Raw genomic sequence first — 18,482 nt, 5'->3', positions numbered from 1 at the left:
TACAAAAAAGCTACAGCTAACATCATTCTTTAATAGTAAGAAGCCAGAAGTTTTTCCACTATGATCAGGAACAAAGCAAAGATGTGACCTCTTACCCCTACTTTTCAACATCATACTGGAAACGATAGCTAATTCAGTAAGACAAGAAAAGGAAATAAGAGGTATACGGATTGGGCAGGAAGACATAAAACTGTCTTTTTCACAGATGACATGATTGTCTATGTAGAAAACCCCAAAGAAGACACACGAAAACATGCCTGGAACTAATAAGCAGTTATAACAAGCTTGCACAGTACCAGGCGAACATACGAAGGTTGATTGCTTTTCTATATACCAGTAATGAAGAAGCAAAATTTGAAATAAAAAATATATTACCATTTCCACATTAGTGCCCCTAAAAATGAAATACTTAGGTATACATCTAAAAAATATATATCTAGATGAGAAAAATTACAAAATTCTGATGAAAGATAGCCAAGGAGAACTTAAAAAATGCAGACATAACCTGTGTTCATACATCAGAAAATTCAATATTGTCAGGATGTCAGTTTCCCACCGGTATCCATAGATTCAATGCAATGTGAATTAAAATCCCAGCAAATTCTTTTGTGTCCGTAGACACACGGATTCTAACATTTATGTGGAGAGGCAAAAGATAGAATAACCAGCTGAGTATTAATGGAGACGAACAAAGTCAGAGGAATGGCACTACCTGACTTCAAGACTTACCGCAGAGCTACAGTAATCAAGAGAGTGTGGTATTTGTGAAAGCATAGACAAATACACTGATGGATTAGAACAGAGATCCAGAAACAGACCCACCAATACAGTCAACTGATATCTGAAAAGGACCAAAAGGTGATACAGTGAAACAAAGATAGACTTTTCAACAAATGGTGCTGAAACAACTTGGACATCTACGTGCAAATACACTGACTTTGTGCCTTTTGCAAAATTAACTCAAATGGATCATAGACCTGAATGTAAAATGTAAAACTTTACAACTTCTAGAAGATAACATGGGACGACACTTAAATGACCTTGGGTGTGGAGATGAATTTTGGATACAATACCAAAGACTTAATCCATGAAGGCAATAATTGATAAGCTACACTTTATTAAAATTAAAAACCTCTGCTCTGTGAACAACTACATGAAGAGAATGAGGAGATAAGCCACAAACCGGAAGAAAATATTTACAAAAGACACATCTGATAAAGGGCTGTTGTCTAAAATACATAAAGAACCCTTAAAACTAAACAGCGAGAAAACAAATAATGTGATTTTAAAAATGGGCCAAAAACCTGAATAGACACTTCACCGAAGAAGACACACAGATAAGAAGTCAGCACATGGAAAGATTTTCAACATCATATATCATTAGGAAAACTGCAAATTAAAACAACGAGATACCACTACACACCTGTTAGGATGGTTCAAATCTGGAACACTGATGATACCAAATGCTGATGGGGATGTGGATTCATCACTGGGGGGAATGCAAAATAGTACAGCCACTTTGGGAGACAGGTTCTAAACACACTCCTACCATATGCTCCAGCAATAGTGCTCCTTGGTATTTACTCAAAGGAGCTAAAAACTTATATCCATACAAAAACCTGCGCAAGGATGTTTATCGCAGCTTTCTTCATCATTGCCAAAACTTGGAAGCCACAAAGATGCCCTTCTTCAGCTGAATGGGTAAGTACACTGGGGTCCATCCAGACAATGGAATATTACTCAGCATTAAAAAGAATGAGCTATTAAGCCACGAAAAGGCATTAAGGAAACTCAAAGATAGGCTACTAAGTGAAAGAAGCCAATCTGACAAGGCCACATACAGTGTGATACCAACCATAGGATGTTCAGGAAAAGCCAAAAACTATGGAGACGCTTAAAAGGTCAGTGGTTCTGAGGGATAGGAGAGAGAGGGGAAAACAGGCAGAGCACAGAGGATTCTTAGGCAGTGAACATAGTATAATGGTGGAGACAGGTCATCATTAGACAATTGACCAGACACGCAGAATGTAGAACACCAAGAATGAGCCCTACTGTAAACTATGACTTGGGACAGCAGTGGTGAATCAGGGTGGGTTCACAGATCATCCTAAATGTACCACCGCAGTGTGGGATGTAGTTAGTGGGCACGACTGTGCATGTGTGGGGATGGGGATATATGGGAAATCTCCGTACTTTCAGTTTTGCTGTAAGCCTAAAACTTTTCTAAGAAATAATATTTAGTAATTTAAAAAAATCCTCTTATTCAACTCATTTAATGTGTCTATTAATTTCTAAATTCCTTCCTCAACGCTCTCCTCTTTTGTGAACTCCGCATTTCACTTCTGCATCTCCCCTAGGCATGCACAGTCCATGCTGCCATTTGGAGGGGAAGGACTATGAGCATAGAGCCCAGTATGTAAGACACTTCATGACCAAGTACAGTAATGAGCACAAGGGAATTGATCTCAAAGAGAAAATGGAAGCTGGGGTACCCTGGGATAGGCGTGGATTTATTTATTTCCGTAATAAGTACTAATCTCTGGCTGCTTTATTGAAAAGTTCCAGGCTGCTGTTGTCTTGTCACACTTCAAATTTTTTTGGAATCATTTCCAAGACCTGGTGGCCAGTAGTTGCATATTGAGGTCGCAGAATTCCTGGACACCTTCAATGGCCAAGTGAAGATGTTTTTAAAGGTTACAGGGTGAGTATGCGCCAAACATAAACTTGGGGGTCCACAGGGAGAGAGAGCGCGTGGGGTGCCTAGAGGTGTCTAGGATCTGTCCTACTCCGGAAAGAAATCTGCCAGAGAATATCTGCCTCTGTGGGTTGTTGAAGCAAGACTGCGGCTCCTATAGAACTAGTCGATCCACTGACATTTGAAATCGAGATGAAAAGTTGATATAGTTGCTTTGGATCGGCCTTCCAGGTGCAATCTTCCGTCATCTCAAGCTGACATTTCAAGCGTCCTCATTCTCCTTCTGACTACCTGGGGCAGCAGCCAGAGGCATGCACAGGGGTTGGGGACAAGAACTTGGAATTCTTGTAAAAAGATTTTATTTAAGTCATTCATGAGAGACGCAGGCAGAGGGAGAAGCGGGCTCCGAGGTGGGACTGGATCCCAGGACGCCGGGATCACGACCAGGGCCACAGGCAGACGCTCAACTAGTGAGCCACCCGGGTGCCCCAGGAACTTGGAATTTATAAATTGGATAACTTCTTTCTATTTTTAATTGAAAGGTAGTTGACATACACGGATGTGAAGGGCAGCGTCCAAGAAATATCAAGATAAAAGGAGCTCTAGGGGGGAAGATCATGGAAATCCTGGCTGGCCCCTGCAGTCCGTGGGGTGGGGGCGGGCGCGGGGGGAGCTGGGGAGCACGGCTTCTGTCCCCCGATGGTGCGGATGGTGCCACACCCCCGGCCACAGTGCCTTGGCTCCCTCCGCCTGGGGCTGCCCGCGCTCCCGGCCGCGCGGTGCGAGCGGTCCCCGCACGGGGGCGCTGTGGGCACGGGCTGCGGGCACGGCCCCGGGGGCCCGGGAGGCGGCAGGTGTCCGCGGGCGGGCCGGGGCTGCAGGTGCGCGGTCCCGCCGGGGCTACAGGTGTGGGGTCCCCGCCGGGGCTGCAGGTGCAGGGGTCCTGCCGGGGCTACAGGTGCGGGGTACCCGCCCGGGCTGCAGGTGCGCGGTCCCCGCCAGGTGTCCGCGGGCGGGCCGGGGTTGCAGGTGCAGGGTCCCCGCCGGGGCTACAGGTGCGGGGTCCCCGCTGGGGCTGCAGGTGCGGGGTCCCCGCCGGGGCTGCAGGTGCGCGGTCCCCGCCAGGTGTCCGCGGGCGGGCCGGGGCTGCAGGTGCGGGGTCCCCGCCGGGGCTGGAGGTGCGCGGTCCCCGCCAGGTGTCCGCGGGCGGGCCGGGGTTGCAGGGGCAGGGTCCCCGCCAGGGCTACAGGTGCAGGGTCCCCGCCGGGGCTGCAGGTGCCGGGTCCCCGCCGGGGCTGCAGGTGCGGGGTCCCCGCCGGGGCTACAGGTGCGGGGTCCCCTCCAGGGCTACAGGTGCGGGGTCCCCGCCGGGGCTACAGGTGCGGGGTCCCCGCCGGGGCTGCAGGTGCGGGGTCCCCGCCAGGGGCTGCAGGTGCGGGGTCCCCGCCGGGGCTGCAGGTGCGGGGTCCCCGCCAGGGGCTGCAGGTGCGGGGTCCCCGCCGGGGCGGCGCGGGAGGAGCGCTCGCCAGCGGGCGGGCGCGGGGGCGCGGGCAGGCCCCGCGGAGCCCTGCGCGGGGGCGGAGGAGGGGGCGCGGCGCTGCGGGCCGAGGGCGCGATGGCGGGGCCGTGGGGCGCGGCGGGCGGGCCCCCCAAGGGCAACGGCAGCGGCAGCGCCCTGCTCAACGCCTCGCAGCGGGCGGCGGGCGGCGGGGAGGGCGCCGCGGGGCCGCGCCCCCCGTGGGTGGCCTGCACGCTCGCCGTGGTCCTCATCTTCACCATCGTGGTGGACGTCCTGGGCAGCCTCCTGGTCATCCTGTCCGTGTATCGGAACAAGAAGCTGAGGAACGCAGGTAGGGGCTCCGGGGCCGGGCAGCCCCCCACGGTCACCCGGCGGCCGCCCCCGCCCCCGCCCCGCCCCCGGCCACCGGCCAGAACGCGGCCCGCTCCCCCGCTGTCAGCTTTTGCTAAAGTGAATTCTTTATTTAAAAAACCTGAGGACTTCGAGAGCTTTTTCCCAACAGAGAGAGACAGAAGCTTTTCCTTTAACTTGCTGTCCGTGGAGGGTTTCCCCCCTTTCTCTTCTTCCTCCCCACCCCCAGCCCCCCACCATGAAACGGGGGGTCTCAAGTCCCTTAAGGGACCGAACACTTTGCCAGAGTCAGTTTCTCATTTTAGGGGAAAAACCCCACTGTACAGTGATCAGCTTCTGAGGTTTATTGGATTGAGAGACCTCAGATACAGGTGGCAGAAAGTTCCTCAAAAAGGCCTTCCAGATTGGGGCGCCTGGAGGGCTCAGCGGTTGAGCATCTGCTTTGGCTCAGGTCCTGGGATCGAGTCCCACATCGGGCTCCCGGTGCATGGAGCCTGCTTCTCCCTCTGCCTGTGTCTCTGCCTCTCTCTCTCTCTCTCTCATGAATAAATAAATAAAATCTGAAAAAAAAGTCCTTCCAAATCAGATTAATGAATTTATCAATGGCTTGGCTTGGCTTGACATGTAATTTGTCTTCCCTTGCTTTGTTAAAATAGGAGAAAATAAATAAGGCTGTGAAATGAGCTTTCCTTTAGTTTTGTTGTCAGGAAAGTTTTCAGTTTTCAGAGTGCTTAAAAAGACTCCCAGGGCTCCCACACATGATTGTTATTCCTTCAAGCTAAATAGGTTTCCATTTTAAAAATAGAAATGTTTCAGTAAAGAGTATATTTACATATAATATACTACTAGAGGGGATTTTGTGTTCCAGTTAAACTTGCTTTATCCTCCAGGCAATGAGTTGAAATTGGTTTATCTTTGGTGGGAGACCAGGGATGATTTTCCATAGGACATGGGATGTTCAGATCCTCAAGAGATGATTAGGTGCCGAGTTCTTTATTTAGAAGCTGACATTTTGGAGGTGGGGGCAGAGAGAAGGAACCTTGCACTTGTACCTCTGTCAAAAGTAGTATTTTTGTTCTGATAAAATAGTTGATCAATGCTGTGATTTCCTTTAGCTCTCTCCTGGGAGGGCCCTCCTTTTCACTATAATACTTGGAATAGGGAGTCGTTTAAGAATTAACTTGATTATTGCCTGATAACACGAACTGAATAACCTTATTTCACATGCGATTGGCTTAAGCTAGAGAAGTTCTGCCTTCAAGAGGCTCTTTGAAGAAACATAGGCAGGAAGCTCCTTGACACAGTCTGCGTGATGAGCTTTTGAATCTGACACCAAAAGCTACAAAAGCAAAAATAAAGAAGTGGGACTAAATCAAACTAAGAAGTTTCTGCACAGGAAAGGAAACCATCAATAAAATGAAAAGGCAACCTGCTGGATGGGAGGATATGTTTGCAAATCATATTTGATAAGGAGCTAATATTTAAAATAGACGCAGAACTTATACACCTCAGTTGCAAAAAATTTTTTTTATTTAAAAATGGGCAGGAGATCAGAATAGACTGTTTTTTGAAAGAGAGAGAGAGAGAGAGAGCGTGCACTCGAAAGAGGGGAGAGGTGGTGGGAGAGGGAGAGAGAATCCTCAAACAGAGTGCAGAGGACTCGGGACTCAATCCCTGAGATCAGGACCCAAGTCTAAATCAAAAGTTGCTCAGTCAACCAACTGAGCCACCCAGGCGCCCTTGAATAGAATTTTTTTTTTTTTTAAAGAAGACATCCAGGTGGCCAATGGGTGCATGACAACATGCTCAACATCTCTCATCATCAGGAAAATGCAAATCAAAACCATGAGATTCCACGTCACACCCATCAGATTGTTATTATCAAGAAGTCACAGTGTTGGTGAGGATGTGGAGGAAAGGGAATTCTATGCACTGTGTGAATTGTTGGAATGCAAACTGGTGCAGCCACTGTGGAACAATATGGAGGTTCCTCAAAAAATTAAAGATAGGACTACCATATGATCCAGCAATTCCACTTTGAGGTATTTATTCAAAAAAACCAAAAAGATACCTGCACCCCCATGTTCATTGTAGCATTACTTACAATGCCCAAGATACAGAGACAGCCTAATGTCCATCGACAGGTGAATGAAGGAAAAACATATATACACATACACACACACACACACACACTAATATATGTATATATACACATATATACATACAGAATGTAAAATATATACACACATACATATATATGCACATACATAAAGAAGTTGCATATGTATATAACATTCATATATATAATATATATATATATATATGAATGAAATCTTGCCATTTGTGACAACATGGATAGACCTCGAGGGCATTAAACTTAAGTGAAATAAATCAGAGAAAGACCAATACTATATAATCTCTCTTAATGTGGGATCTAACAACAACAACAAAAAACCCTGCAAAAACCCAAGCTCATAGATACACATTGATGGTTGCCAGGGCCTGGGGGTAGGGGTGGGAGGATGAAAGAAACGAGTGAGTTGTTTTGCTTTTGGTTTAGTTTAAGTAAATTGGGTGAAAAAAAGAAAAAGAGGGTATGAGAAAACACAGAGCTGTGAGCATGGTTTAAGAATTATCTGTCTTGGGGCGCCTGGCTGGCTCAGTTGGAGCATGTGACTCTTGATCTTGGGGTTGTAGGTTTGAGCCCCATGCTGAGTGTAGAGACTACTTAAAAATAAAATCTTAAAAGAAAAAACAAAAGAATTATCTTTTTCATCCCCAGGAGCAAAGCTGTGGGGGAAGCCTGCTTTCTCATTATGGCTGATTTCTTGCCAGTCCCTTCTATCTCTGGGGTCTGGGAGTGCTGGCTCTGCTTATGACAGGTTAATCTGCTTTGCAATCTCTTTGTTGCGTTACTGATTATTTTAATTCCTTGGACCAGGGTTTGATAATAGGACTTTTGCTGTGACCTGTCCAATGCATTTCTTTGTTCCCCCGTACAAACAAAGAGGCTTCTTCCCTTCTAGCAATAAAAGCAGTTTCCTGTGGGCCAGATACAGTTCTGAAGGCTGTTAACTGAATTTTTTGGGAAGCCCAGCGGTGGGACGCCACTGCTAGCCACTTCGCAAAGGAGGGACTGAGGACACTGATTGGTCGTGCATACTCTAAGAGGTAGAGCAGGGAATAAAATTCACAGAGTTTGCCCCTAGAGCTCATTCTGCTTTGTTAGTAGCAGCAGCTCCAGCACTTGGGAAGTTTGGATCTTGCAGGAACTTCCATTTAAAAAAAATATCCACATGCCTGAAATAATTCTACTTCTGTTTTATGAAAAATAATTGTAAGAAGTGCACCTTCCAAGCTACTTTGTATTCCGTTCATGTGCTAAGCATTTTTTTAGTAGGGAAATCTATAAAATACATTTCTGTAGCTAACGGGGAGACCTGTAGTGAGCTTTAATTTGTGAAGCTTTTGAACTTTCATATTTGTGGAATTGGGCTTTTTATTCAGATGTACCACTGTTGCGATTCAAACCATTTGAGGCTCCCTAGGATAGGTGGTAATTTGAAACGGATAGAAGTAGCTTATTCCAAGGAGTTTTGGGGATGCTTATCAAAAGTTCTTATGATTGGTCACTTACTTTTTCCCTTCCAATTAAATTATCGTGCTGGCATTAGGGATAAAAGATGCAAAGACGAGAATAGAAGAAATGACATAAGGAAATAAGAATGCTAAGGCATCTAAGCTTTGAACTTTCTTTTGGAAATCTAGTATAATGGCAGGATTATTTATCCCCCTGCCCTGCCTCAAGAGAGCATATTGACATTTGACTTCCCAGAGAAAAAATTCAAAATGGTTAACACCCGTGTCTCAGGGACACTGGTCAATCAGAGCAGACACAGGCGTCAAACGCCCATCAGGCTCTTAGGTGCTGGCCGAATGTCTGCTCTCTCCCGTCCACATTTTGATTCTAGAATTGATACTACTGTATTTGCTCCTTCTGAGTAAATTTCATTGTATAATAACGGGAAGATTCCTGCACTGGAACACTGCGATTAATATCTTTGCTCTCTGCTCTGTGATCTGAGAAGTCGGTTATCCAAGTCTCTATTTTCCACATTTGTCAAATACAGAAAATACCTATTTTCTTAGCCTCACACATGTGGGAAAGGATACCTTGCATATGGAAAATAGTGCATGCTTTGAAAAGGACAAAGTAGGTGATGTTATGCACTTTATCTAGGTATACCTAACAAAAGTGTGTTAAAAACAACTTCAATTTTTTAAAAAACAGATTTATTTATTTAGAGAGAGAACCAGAGTGTATGGGAGGAGGGGCAGAGGGAGAGGGAGAGAGAATCTCAAGCAGACTCCCCACTGAGCACAGAGCCTGAAGCAGAGCCTGACATGGAGCTCCATCCCAGGACCCTGAAATTATGACCTGACCCAAACTCAAGAGTCAGATGCTTAACTGACTGAGCCACCCAGGCGCTCCAAAACAACTTCTTTTGTTTTTGAAATCTGTTAAAAACCATTGAACTGTAGACTTATAATTTGTGTGTTTTTCTCTTTGCACATTATGCTTAAGTAAAGGTTTCACTAAAAAAAATAAATAAGCAAGAGTCCAATAATATCTTGCCTATTCAAAATTCACTTATCTGGCCATCTAACCTATCTAGAATACAGCCAATAAATGGAAATAAGCAAAAATAATAACAGGCTTTCTCCTATAGCTGATTTGTTTTTAGAGAACTGTACAACAGTGAGGCTAGTGTCCAGGTTTTAAGCCATAAACTAGGGGGATGACTGACACATTTAGAGGAACAGCACATGTGGCCAACAGCATTGGTTGAAATAGATTCATTAAAAGTAGGTCTGAGAAATTAAACAAATACAACCTTTGGGGGGCAAGTTGTTAAGAAGTAAATAGCTCTGCTCACCATTAATTGCTCCTGAAAATAGCATAGCCCAATGATGTATTTCTTAATTATGATCCTGAGAATTCAAGGAAAGGTCCAACCCCATATGGTGTGTTCTGTTTCTGAAGATAGGGCCACCATAATATTTTAGAGAGATACTTAGCTGAAGCACTTTATTATTATTTTTAAATCTGGTACATGGGGGGATTCCTGGGTGGCTCAGTGGTTTAGCACCTGCCTTTGGCCCAGGGCGTAGTCCTGGAGACCTGGGATTGAGTCCCACATCAGGCTCCCTGCATGGAGCCTGTTTCTCCCTCTGCCTCTCTCTCTCTCTCTCTCTCTCTCTCTCTGTCTCTCTATCCCTCATGAATAAATAAATAAAGTCTTTTAAAAAAAAATCTGGTACATGGTGGGTTAAACTCTCAGTATTGTAAGAAATAAAATGACATAAAAAGTTCCCCAGAATGACTGTAAGACTGGAGCATCCACGCTGTGTTACGTGCTTGGGTGTAACTCTTGTTCCATGCCAGAGTGCTTGCACTTGTTTCTCTCAGGCCTACACAGTGTTATCTCTATTCATCCTGCATTTCTACTCAGAGAAGCTGCAATGAGTATGGAGGGAACATGGACTTAGGGCTTCAGAGATCTGAGTTTAGACCTGGGATGGCCTAGGGCTGTTTTTAAGCTGCTTAGTCTCAGGCATGCGTGCCAGCTTAAAAAAGACTTTTTAAATCGAGGCATAACACACACAGTAGAGTGTACAAAACATAAATACACAGGCTAATGTATTTTTCCTTATGTATACACGCATGAACATCACTTTTGAGAAATGAATTGACGGTGTTGATAGATGGAAGCATTATTATTCTCAACTTGAACTAGAATTTATGCCAAATCTAAGTACTTTTCAATTTTTCTCTTTTACTATCGGCAAGCAGATGGTTGTCTGTATTGGGTTTGGCTCTTTCTTTTTTTGTAGCCATTGCTCAGATAACGAAGGCTGAGGCTCACTGCCTTCTCATGACCTGTGGCCATGCTCACATCAGGTCACTAGTACTCCAGGCTAGGTCCCATTGAATGTGTCCATAGCTACCTTGACTGAGCCCTTGGCCATTCTGTTCACTGTATCCCGGCCTTCAGCTTCTCTTTGCTCTCTTTCCTTCTCTCCCTTTGCCTTCTCTTTTTTCTTCCCTTCTGTTTCTTACTTCCCGCTCTTCAGTGCCTTTTAATCACCATCATTAGTTTTGATCTCTTAGTAGAGGTCACATGTGTATCTGGTTCCTAATTGTATCTGCTGTGCGTCAGCAAAACAGATAGTCTTGAACTTATAAACATATTATATTTCAGAAATTCACTGATAAATGTCTTAAAAGAATATATGATATGATATTTTGGCTTCTGTGCTGGCCCACAAAATCATTCAAACCACAATATACTGAAGTAATTCTCAGAATTGCTGGGTCATCTGACATTGATGAGTTCCCAAGAGGAAGCTGCCTTGTTCTAAGTTCTGACCGCCTTGGGATCCTGTGAGAATGGGGAGGAGTGGTGTGGAAGGGAGAGATGGAAGCTTCCTTTCCTAACTTAGAAATGTCAGGACAGAGGTCAGGGGCAAGGCATGATGAAAGAGGTGGATTTAGCAACAGAGATGGGGGGAAACAAGTATAAGTGTACGCATGTGCTCACAGTTGAGTGCTCTTGTGTTAGGGACAAACATTATCAGGTCCTACAGGAAAGTGTGGGAGGAGCTTGGGAAGAGAATGGATCCAGAAACTGGACTCCAGGTCTTCCTTACTGAATGGATTTATAATTGTAGATAAGTCATCATCTCCCTGGACTGTTTTTGCATCAGTAAAATGATGGGGCTGAACAATATCTGTGAGTCCTTTTTGATTCTGGTATCCTTTTGTTCACACAATTATTAAACTCACAATGAAGCTGGAGATTGGCTTGCAATGAAACCGACTAGCAATAAGAACTATGGGTACATTAACACAGACACAGCCAGTGATGACAGACATCACAGACCTAGGAAACGGTGTCCTCATTAAAGTGTGCCTCCCTTGTCCTAAACCAGCTGGGTCACTTGTCTCATATCTTCTGGATAAAAAGACCATCTGTTTTCCCTGTTTTATTTCCCAAGAAATGTACACAAATTTTAGAAATTTCCCATCTTGTTCTTCCTTCTTGGAAGAGAATGAAGTAACCAACTACTCAGAAACAACGGGTTGGTCCTCTGTGACTTAGGCAGGTTCTTGTGTGTTTGGGTAGGAAGAGCTTGGGGACACACTTATGATGAGCTGACTGTGGTGTGTGTGACTGAACAGTCCTCCTGCAGTCAGATAGGCACTTCTAGGCCAGCAGTGACCCCTTCAAAATGTAACCACTCAGGAGAAGAGCATAAATTGGCAGCCAGCCTGGCTATTCAGTTTGTGGCAACACACATCTAAAGAACAGGGGGTTCACATGAGTGAGCACATCACTCTCACTTAGGTGTTCAAAAGTGGATGGAAGATAAATCCTTCATCACATTATGAAACAAAGAATCAGACAATGTCTCTTGCAAAATCAATTTAGGATGTCTCTATTGTCCTAAAGGTGACTAGTTACATGATATACTGGTGATTTAAACACCAGGGCTCTGTGGGATTGTTAAAGCCAAAAGCATAAAACAAAATAAAATATCTGTGTATGAACCAATTGCCCAAATCCCAAAAGAAAAAGAAAACACGTTTTGGACAATACTGTTGAGTCATTTTATCCTTTCAGAAATCTTTCTTCATAAAGATTCAGTTTGGATCCTAGAGTCTCTTCTTACTGTAAGTGACGCTTTCCTGTGATTCACTTAATATCCATGGACACCAGATATAAGGGAAACAATTGTAACAAAAGTCTAGCTTCTGAGACATGGGCAATTAGAACAGATAGACAGTATTCATCAACAATCTGCTCTGGTGTCTTAATTGAAAATCTTAACTTTTTGTGATAAAACTTTAGTCTTTTTAAAGTAGTTCTGGTCCTTAACTGATTTTGTAAAACTTGCTGGTCATCTTTTGGTGAATATTTCCACTTAAATTATGAGTATTTTATAGCACCCTTTCAAGCTAACTCCAGTTATGAAAGCAATATAGTTTTTCAGTCCTACAATTTTATTTTTAAAATTTATTTATTTGCATTTGGAACATTTTTCCAAGCTTGAGAAAATTAAAGTAGGAAGTTGGTGAAATCATAGTTTGTGGTTTACTTTTCAGACAGCTATTTTGATCTGATTTCTGTAGATGAAGTAGAAAAATAACTTCTTGTTAAGAATGTATAGCACTTTGTGTTTATGCACATAGAGTAAGTCTCAGTTTTCAAAGTACTTACCCACATTTTGTTTTATTTGTCCTTATAAAATCTCCTTGGGTAGATAAAAAAAAAAACTAAAGCCCCCAAATTCACAGATAAATGATCACTATTTCTTATTCCAGCACACAACCCAGTGTGACAGTGGAAGGAGCACAGGGATTAAAATCAGAAGACCCAGGCTGAGTCTTGTATATCTGCAATACCTTTATTTGTACTAAGTGTTGGATCTAGTTACTCAGTCTCTCTGAGTCTTGGTTTTGCCATCTGTCCAGCGGGGTTCTTTCCTCACAGGGTTGCTAGGAGGATGGATTTAGATTCTGTTCATCCATCTACCTGTCCTTCTACCAATCACTTTGAAGTTGTAAAATACTACAGAAATGGTATTATTATGTTATTATTAGTATATGCTCTATAATTAGTACTTTTAATGTTATCTTTATTTTTTTAAATACCCATTTTTAAAATTTATTTTTTAAGCAAGTGGACGATTTGAACAAGAAGTGAAATCAGTCAGAAATGAAACATTTGGGATCTAATTCTCTTTTGCAGTATTATGGAAATTACACAAATTCTCTTATGTCACTATTTTTCCTTTCATAATAGACATTTTCTCCTCACAGCAAGTAGGATTCAGATTCTGCTGTTTCAATATCTAGCCTTTAAGTGGCTGATTATCTAAATATCCAAGCTGTTCTCTAATTTAAAATGAATTAGCTATGGAAGCTACAATAAATTTCTTAGACAAGTATGTTACTGTTCAAAAATTATGACCTACCTGGATGTACAGACTTAGAAAATGATTTCAAGCTAATAAAGTCAATGTATAATGTAATCCTCAATCTGATAGAGCTCTTGTTGGTACTGTTGATGTTTTCCTCTTATTACTCTTCATGAGATTTGCAATTATTGATTCAAGGGAATTTTTTATTTTTAGACATTTTATTGATTTTTCCCCTTGCATTCTTAGCCACTGTTTAGTTTCATGACTTTTTTTTTCTGGTCTGTGTAATATATTATTAGAGAACTCTAAATTTTATCCAAATTTGCCAAAGTAATCCTCAGATTTAGCCTGGAAACCTTAGGATAGTGGATTAGGACTCCTATACTTCATTAATTTAGGCGTCTATATGATTACATTTGGATCTGATCTTTGGTTCCTCTAAGCTATTTATAAGTATCAATTTCTAGCATTAGCTTAATCACAGGTAAGATGGAGCTTATTTTTGCTAGCTTTCACAATCATTTTTCTCTTGGCAATCCTGAAAGTTAACCAAAGATAAAATGTCCTAAATTAAACCTCCTGCATTTAGTTCTTACTAACATTTATGGCTCTGTTTTTAAAAATATCTGCTTTTAAAAATATCTGAAAATATCTGAATTGAAAATAATTCCATTTAAAATTGCACCAAAAAGAATAAAGACTTAGGAATAAACTTAACCAAGGAAATGAATGCTACAATTTGTATGGAACCACAACAGGTCATGAAAAGCCAAAGCAACCTTGAGAAAGAGAACAAAGCTGGAGTTATCACAATCCTAGATTTCAAGATATAACATATAGCGGTGATAATCAAAACAGTATGGTACTAACACATAGGTAAATATGTGGCAAGGTAAAGGTAAATAGATAAATAGACACATAGGTAAATGGAACAGAATAGAGACCTCAGAAATAATCCCACACTTATATGATCAGTTAATTTATGGCAAAGGAGGCAAGAATATACAGTGGAGAAAAAAACAGTCTCTTCAACAAATGGTGCTGTGAAAACTTGGAAGCTACATGCAAAAGAATGAAACTGGACCACTTTCTTACACCATACACAAAAATAAACTCAAAATGGACTAAAGACCTAATGTGAGACCTGAAACCATAAAAATCCGAGAAGAGAACACAGGCAGTCATTTCTCTGATGTTGACCATTGTAACATTTTCTAGGAATGTCTCCTCAGGCAAAGGAAAGAAAAGCAAAAATGAACTATTGGGACCACATCAAAATAAAAAGTTTTTGCACAGAGAAGGAAGCCATCAACAAAGCTTGAAGTCAACCTACCAAATGGGAGAAGTCATTTGCAGATGATACATCTGAAAAGGAGTTAATATCCAAAACAATTTATACAACTCAACACCAAAAAAATCTGATAAAAAATGGACAGAAGATCTGAACAGACATTTTTCCAAAGGAGCCATCCAGATGGCCAATAGACACATGAGAAGATGCTCAACATCACTAATCATCAGGGAAACGAAGATCAAAACCACAATGAGATAGCACCTTATACCTGTTAAAATGGCTATTATTAAAAAGAAGAAATAACAAGTGTTACTGAGGATGTGGAGAAAAGGGAATCCTTGTTGCACTGTTGGTGGGAACGTAAATTGGTGCAGCCACTATGGAAAACAGTATGGAGGTTCCTTAAAATATTGAAAACAGAATTATCATACAATCTAGCAATTCCATTTCTGGAATATTTATCCAAAGGAAAAACACCAGCCTGAAAAGATATATGCCCTATATCCATTGCAGCATTATTTATAACAGCTTAGATAGGGAAACAATGTCAGTGTCCACTATATATATGCACACACACAAACACACACAGAGTGCAATATTAATCACAAAAGAGAATGAGATCTTGCCATTTGCAACAACATGAGTGGATCGAGGGAATATTACACTTAAGTGAAATAAGTTAAAGACAAATACGATATGATTTCACTTAATGTGGAATCTAAAAAAACCAAAACCAAAACCAAATAAAAACAAAACAGAAAAAGACCCATATATATAGAGAACTGGTGGTTGTCAGTGAGAAGGGAGGTGAGCCAAAAGGGTAGGGGGAGTGGGAGGCACAGTGGTCCAGTTTGGAATGAATACATCACGGGAATGAGAGGTACAGCACGGAGAGTGTAGTCAATGGTATTGTAATAGTGTGTGGGGACCGATGGGAGCTACACTTGTGAGCACAGCACCACATACACAGCTGTTGAGTCACTATGTTGTAAAGCAGAAACTAATGTAACATTCTGTGTCAACTATACTTCCATTGAAAAATATACCTGTTTTAAGAAATATCTGCTTTGGAAGTCATTTTAAATTTCTGTAGAGTCTCTGGACCTTGTTCTGCTCATTCTTTATTAGTATCCTTGAGAAATGATAATTGGAATATTTGAGGTGAATACTAACGTCTTTATAAGGTGGTTTGAATTTCCTTCCTTTTCCTAAGGAGTTTTAAGTTGCCTGGCTGACAGAAATGCCCTATTTTCTAAAAAGGAAATACACACACTGTCAGGATTTTCTATGCTACCAGAGGCAATGAACTGCTTTTATTATTTTTTAAAGATTTATGTATTTATCGACAGAGAGAGAGAGAGAGTGCAAACAAGCAGGCAGGGGAAGGGGGAGGGGGAGACGAAGAAAAAATCTCAAGCAGACTCCTCACTGAGTGTGGAGCCCAACACAGGGCTCTATCCCAGGAACCTGAGATCATGACCTGAGCTGAAATCAAGAGTCAGATGCTCTATTGATGGAGTCACTCAGGTACCCCAATTAATTGCTTTTAGAGAAGTAATTGTTCATGCTCAGAACTCTGCATGGTATCACCAGAATCATGCCTTCTCTGAAAGAGGCTAAAGATGCTTCCTCAATCAGCATCCTAAGTTTCTCACCTTTCTCACATGGCTGGCTTGGCTAACCAAATTGACCTAGTATGTGATGACGCTATGTGACATCTCAAGAAATTTCAGTGAAATTCAGTGATGCTGCAATTGGGGAATAAAATGCTGGATTTTCTGGCTGAGATGCTCTAAGATTTATTCTTCTACAGAGCCATCCACTTTTGGCAATGACACTGAAGGCTTTAGTCTTAGAAAAAGGGACAAGTAAAAGAAAAACAAATCTTGGTGCTGAATATTATTCAGGCTACTTAGGTTGGATTTGAGTGGTGGAGCATCTGGCTTGAAAGGATGCTTACCCGCTCTGATATTGGAGTGCTTTTGGAGCTTACTGGATTGAATATTCATTTAAATAAATATTTATTGCATACCTACAGTATGAGACAGAATAGAAATTGTCAGCAAATTCTTGCTGGTTTGTCAAAATCCAAGACAGCGTGTGAAACTTGTGTGCAACATGGGTCTTCCTTTCAAAGAGATTACTTTCAATCAAGGCACTTAAAATTCTTTTATTTTCAAATAAAAATAAGATGGGACATACAAAGAAACATGTTTATAAGTGCAAAAAATTTTCAGGAGAAATCTAAAGGTGGTTGGTAGATGGGAGCTGAAGTCTGAAGTATTCATGCTTTAAAAGATACTTCCTAACTGACAGATGGTAACTAAGCTCATCATGGAGAGCTTTTTGTGATATACATGAATGCTGAGCCATACGCTCTGCACCTGAAACTAATAAAATATTGTATGTCCACTATACTTCAATTAAAAATTTAAAATAATTTAAAAAAATTTAAAATAATAAAAGGGAGGCTGGGTGACTCAGTTGGTCATGTGTCTGCCTTCAGCTCAGGTCATGATCCCAGGGTCCTGGGATGGAGCCCCTGCATTGGAGTTCCTGCTCCACGGGAAGCCTACTTCTCCCTCTCCTCTTTCCCTCCCCACTGCTTATATGCTCTCTTGTGTGCACTCTCTCTTAAATAAATAAATAAATAAATAAATAAATAAATAAATAAATAAAATCAGATCTTTAAAAAGAATACTTAAAAAGTTATTTGTAGTGTAGCTAAAACTCGAATTAAAACTACACAAATAAAAGATGTTAGTATTAACATCAGGATGAAAGAGTAGGTAATAAATAGGGAAATATTTAGAGAGAGCTACTTAACACATGGGGTATAATCAAGGAAAGAACTTCAAAATAATTATTAATAATGGAGACAAAGCATAGCTATTTTCAAATAATCCACTGGCTCCCTATCTTTTGAAGAAGGTAATACAGCCTGGAAAAATACCTGTCGGAGAAGATTTGAGAACCAGTCTACTAACTTAAATTTTAAAACATTTAAAAATTTTCATTTTTACTTTTTAAAAAAATAGTTATTTATTTCAGAGAGAGGAAAGAACAAGCATGAGCAGGGGGAGGGGCAGAGGGACAAGCAGACTCCCCACCTAGCAGAGAGCTTGACCCGGGGCTCCATCCCAGGACCCTGAGATCATGACCTGAGCCCAAGGCAGATGCTTAACCGACTGAGCCACCCAGGTGCCCCGTTCCACATTAGTTTTTTGAAAAGTCTGTTTATAAAACAGGTTATATTACATATATACAGTTGTTCTACACACATATATAGTTGTTTTATACACAACAGTTTATATATGAAACATTCCTTATCTGTGGAAAAATTAGTTCTATTATAGATTCAATTTGGGGGGATGATGTGTTCCCTTTGAAGAATGTAGGCTCTGGAACCAAATGATCGGGTATGAAATTCTGGCTCTGCCATCCAATGGATGTGACCTTGGGCAAATTACTTGTTTAATTTCCTCACTTTCAAATTTAGGACAATACTAACGCTGTGAGGATTATGGGATTGCTAAACTTAAAGTTTCATTGTGCTTTAAATATAACACTCTGGGAAACACAATAAATTCTTTGTTATTCAGTACTTGGGTAGAATTAAGATCGGTGAATATATTTTT

The 18,482-nt window shown here is 41.7% G+C and overlaps 1 protein-coding gene and 1 long non-coding RNA gene across 3 annotated transcripts in view; one reads left to right on the top strand and one right to left on the bottom strand.

The window, feature by feature from the left end:
- LOC140604691 (uncharacterized) overlaps positions 1-18,482 on the bottom strand; it is a 119,280-nt gene that overhangs the window by 21,145 nt on the left and 79,653 nt on the right. The window lies entirely within an intron of this gene.
- MTNR1A (melatonin receptor 1A) overlaps positions 4,311-18,482 on the top strand; it is a 28,640-nt gene continuing 14,468 nt past the window's right edge. Inside the window, exon 1 of the mRNA XM_072776082.1 lies at positions 4,311-4,545. Coding sequence (XP_072632183.1) covers positions 4,311-4,545 — 235 coding nt within the window. The remainder of the gene's footprint in view (positions 4,546-18,482) is intronic.

This window comes from Canis lupus, chromosome 15, assembly GCF_048164855.1.
Source record: "Canis lupus baileyi chromosome 15, mCanLup2.hap1, whole genome shotgun sequence".
Classification (NCBI taxonomy): domain Eukaryota; kingdom Metazoa; phylum Chordata; class Mammalia; order Carnivora; family Canidae; genus Canis; species Canis lupus.
The sequence above is the reverse complement of the archived record's forward strand: the minus strand, read 5'-3'. Positions and strand labels throughout refer to the sequence as shown.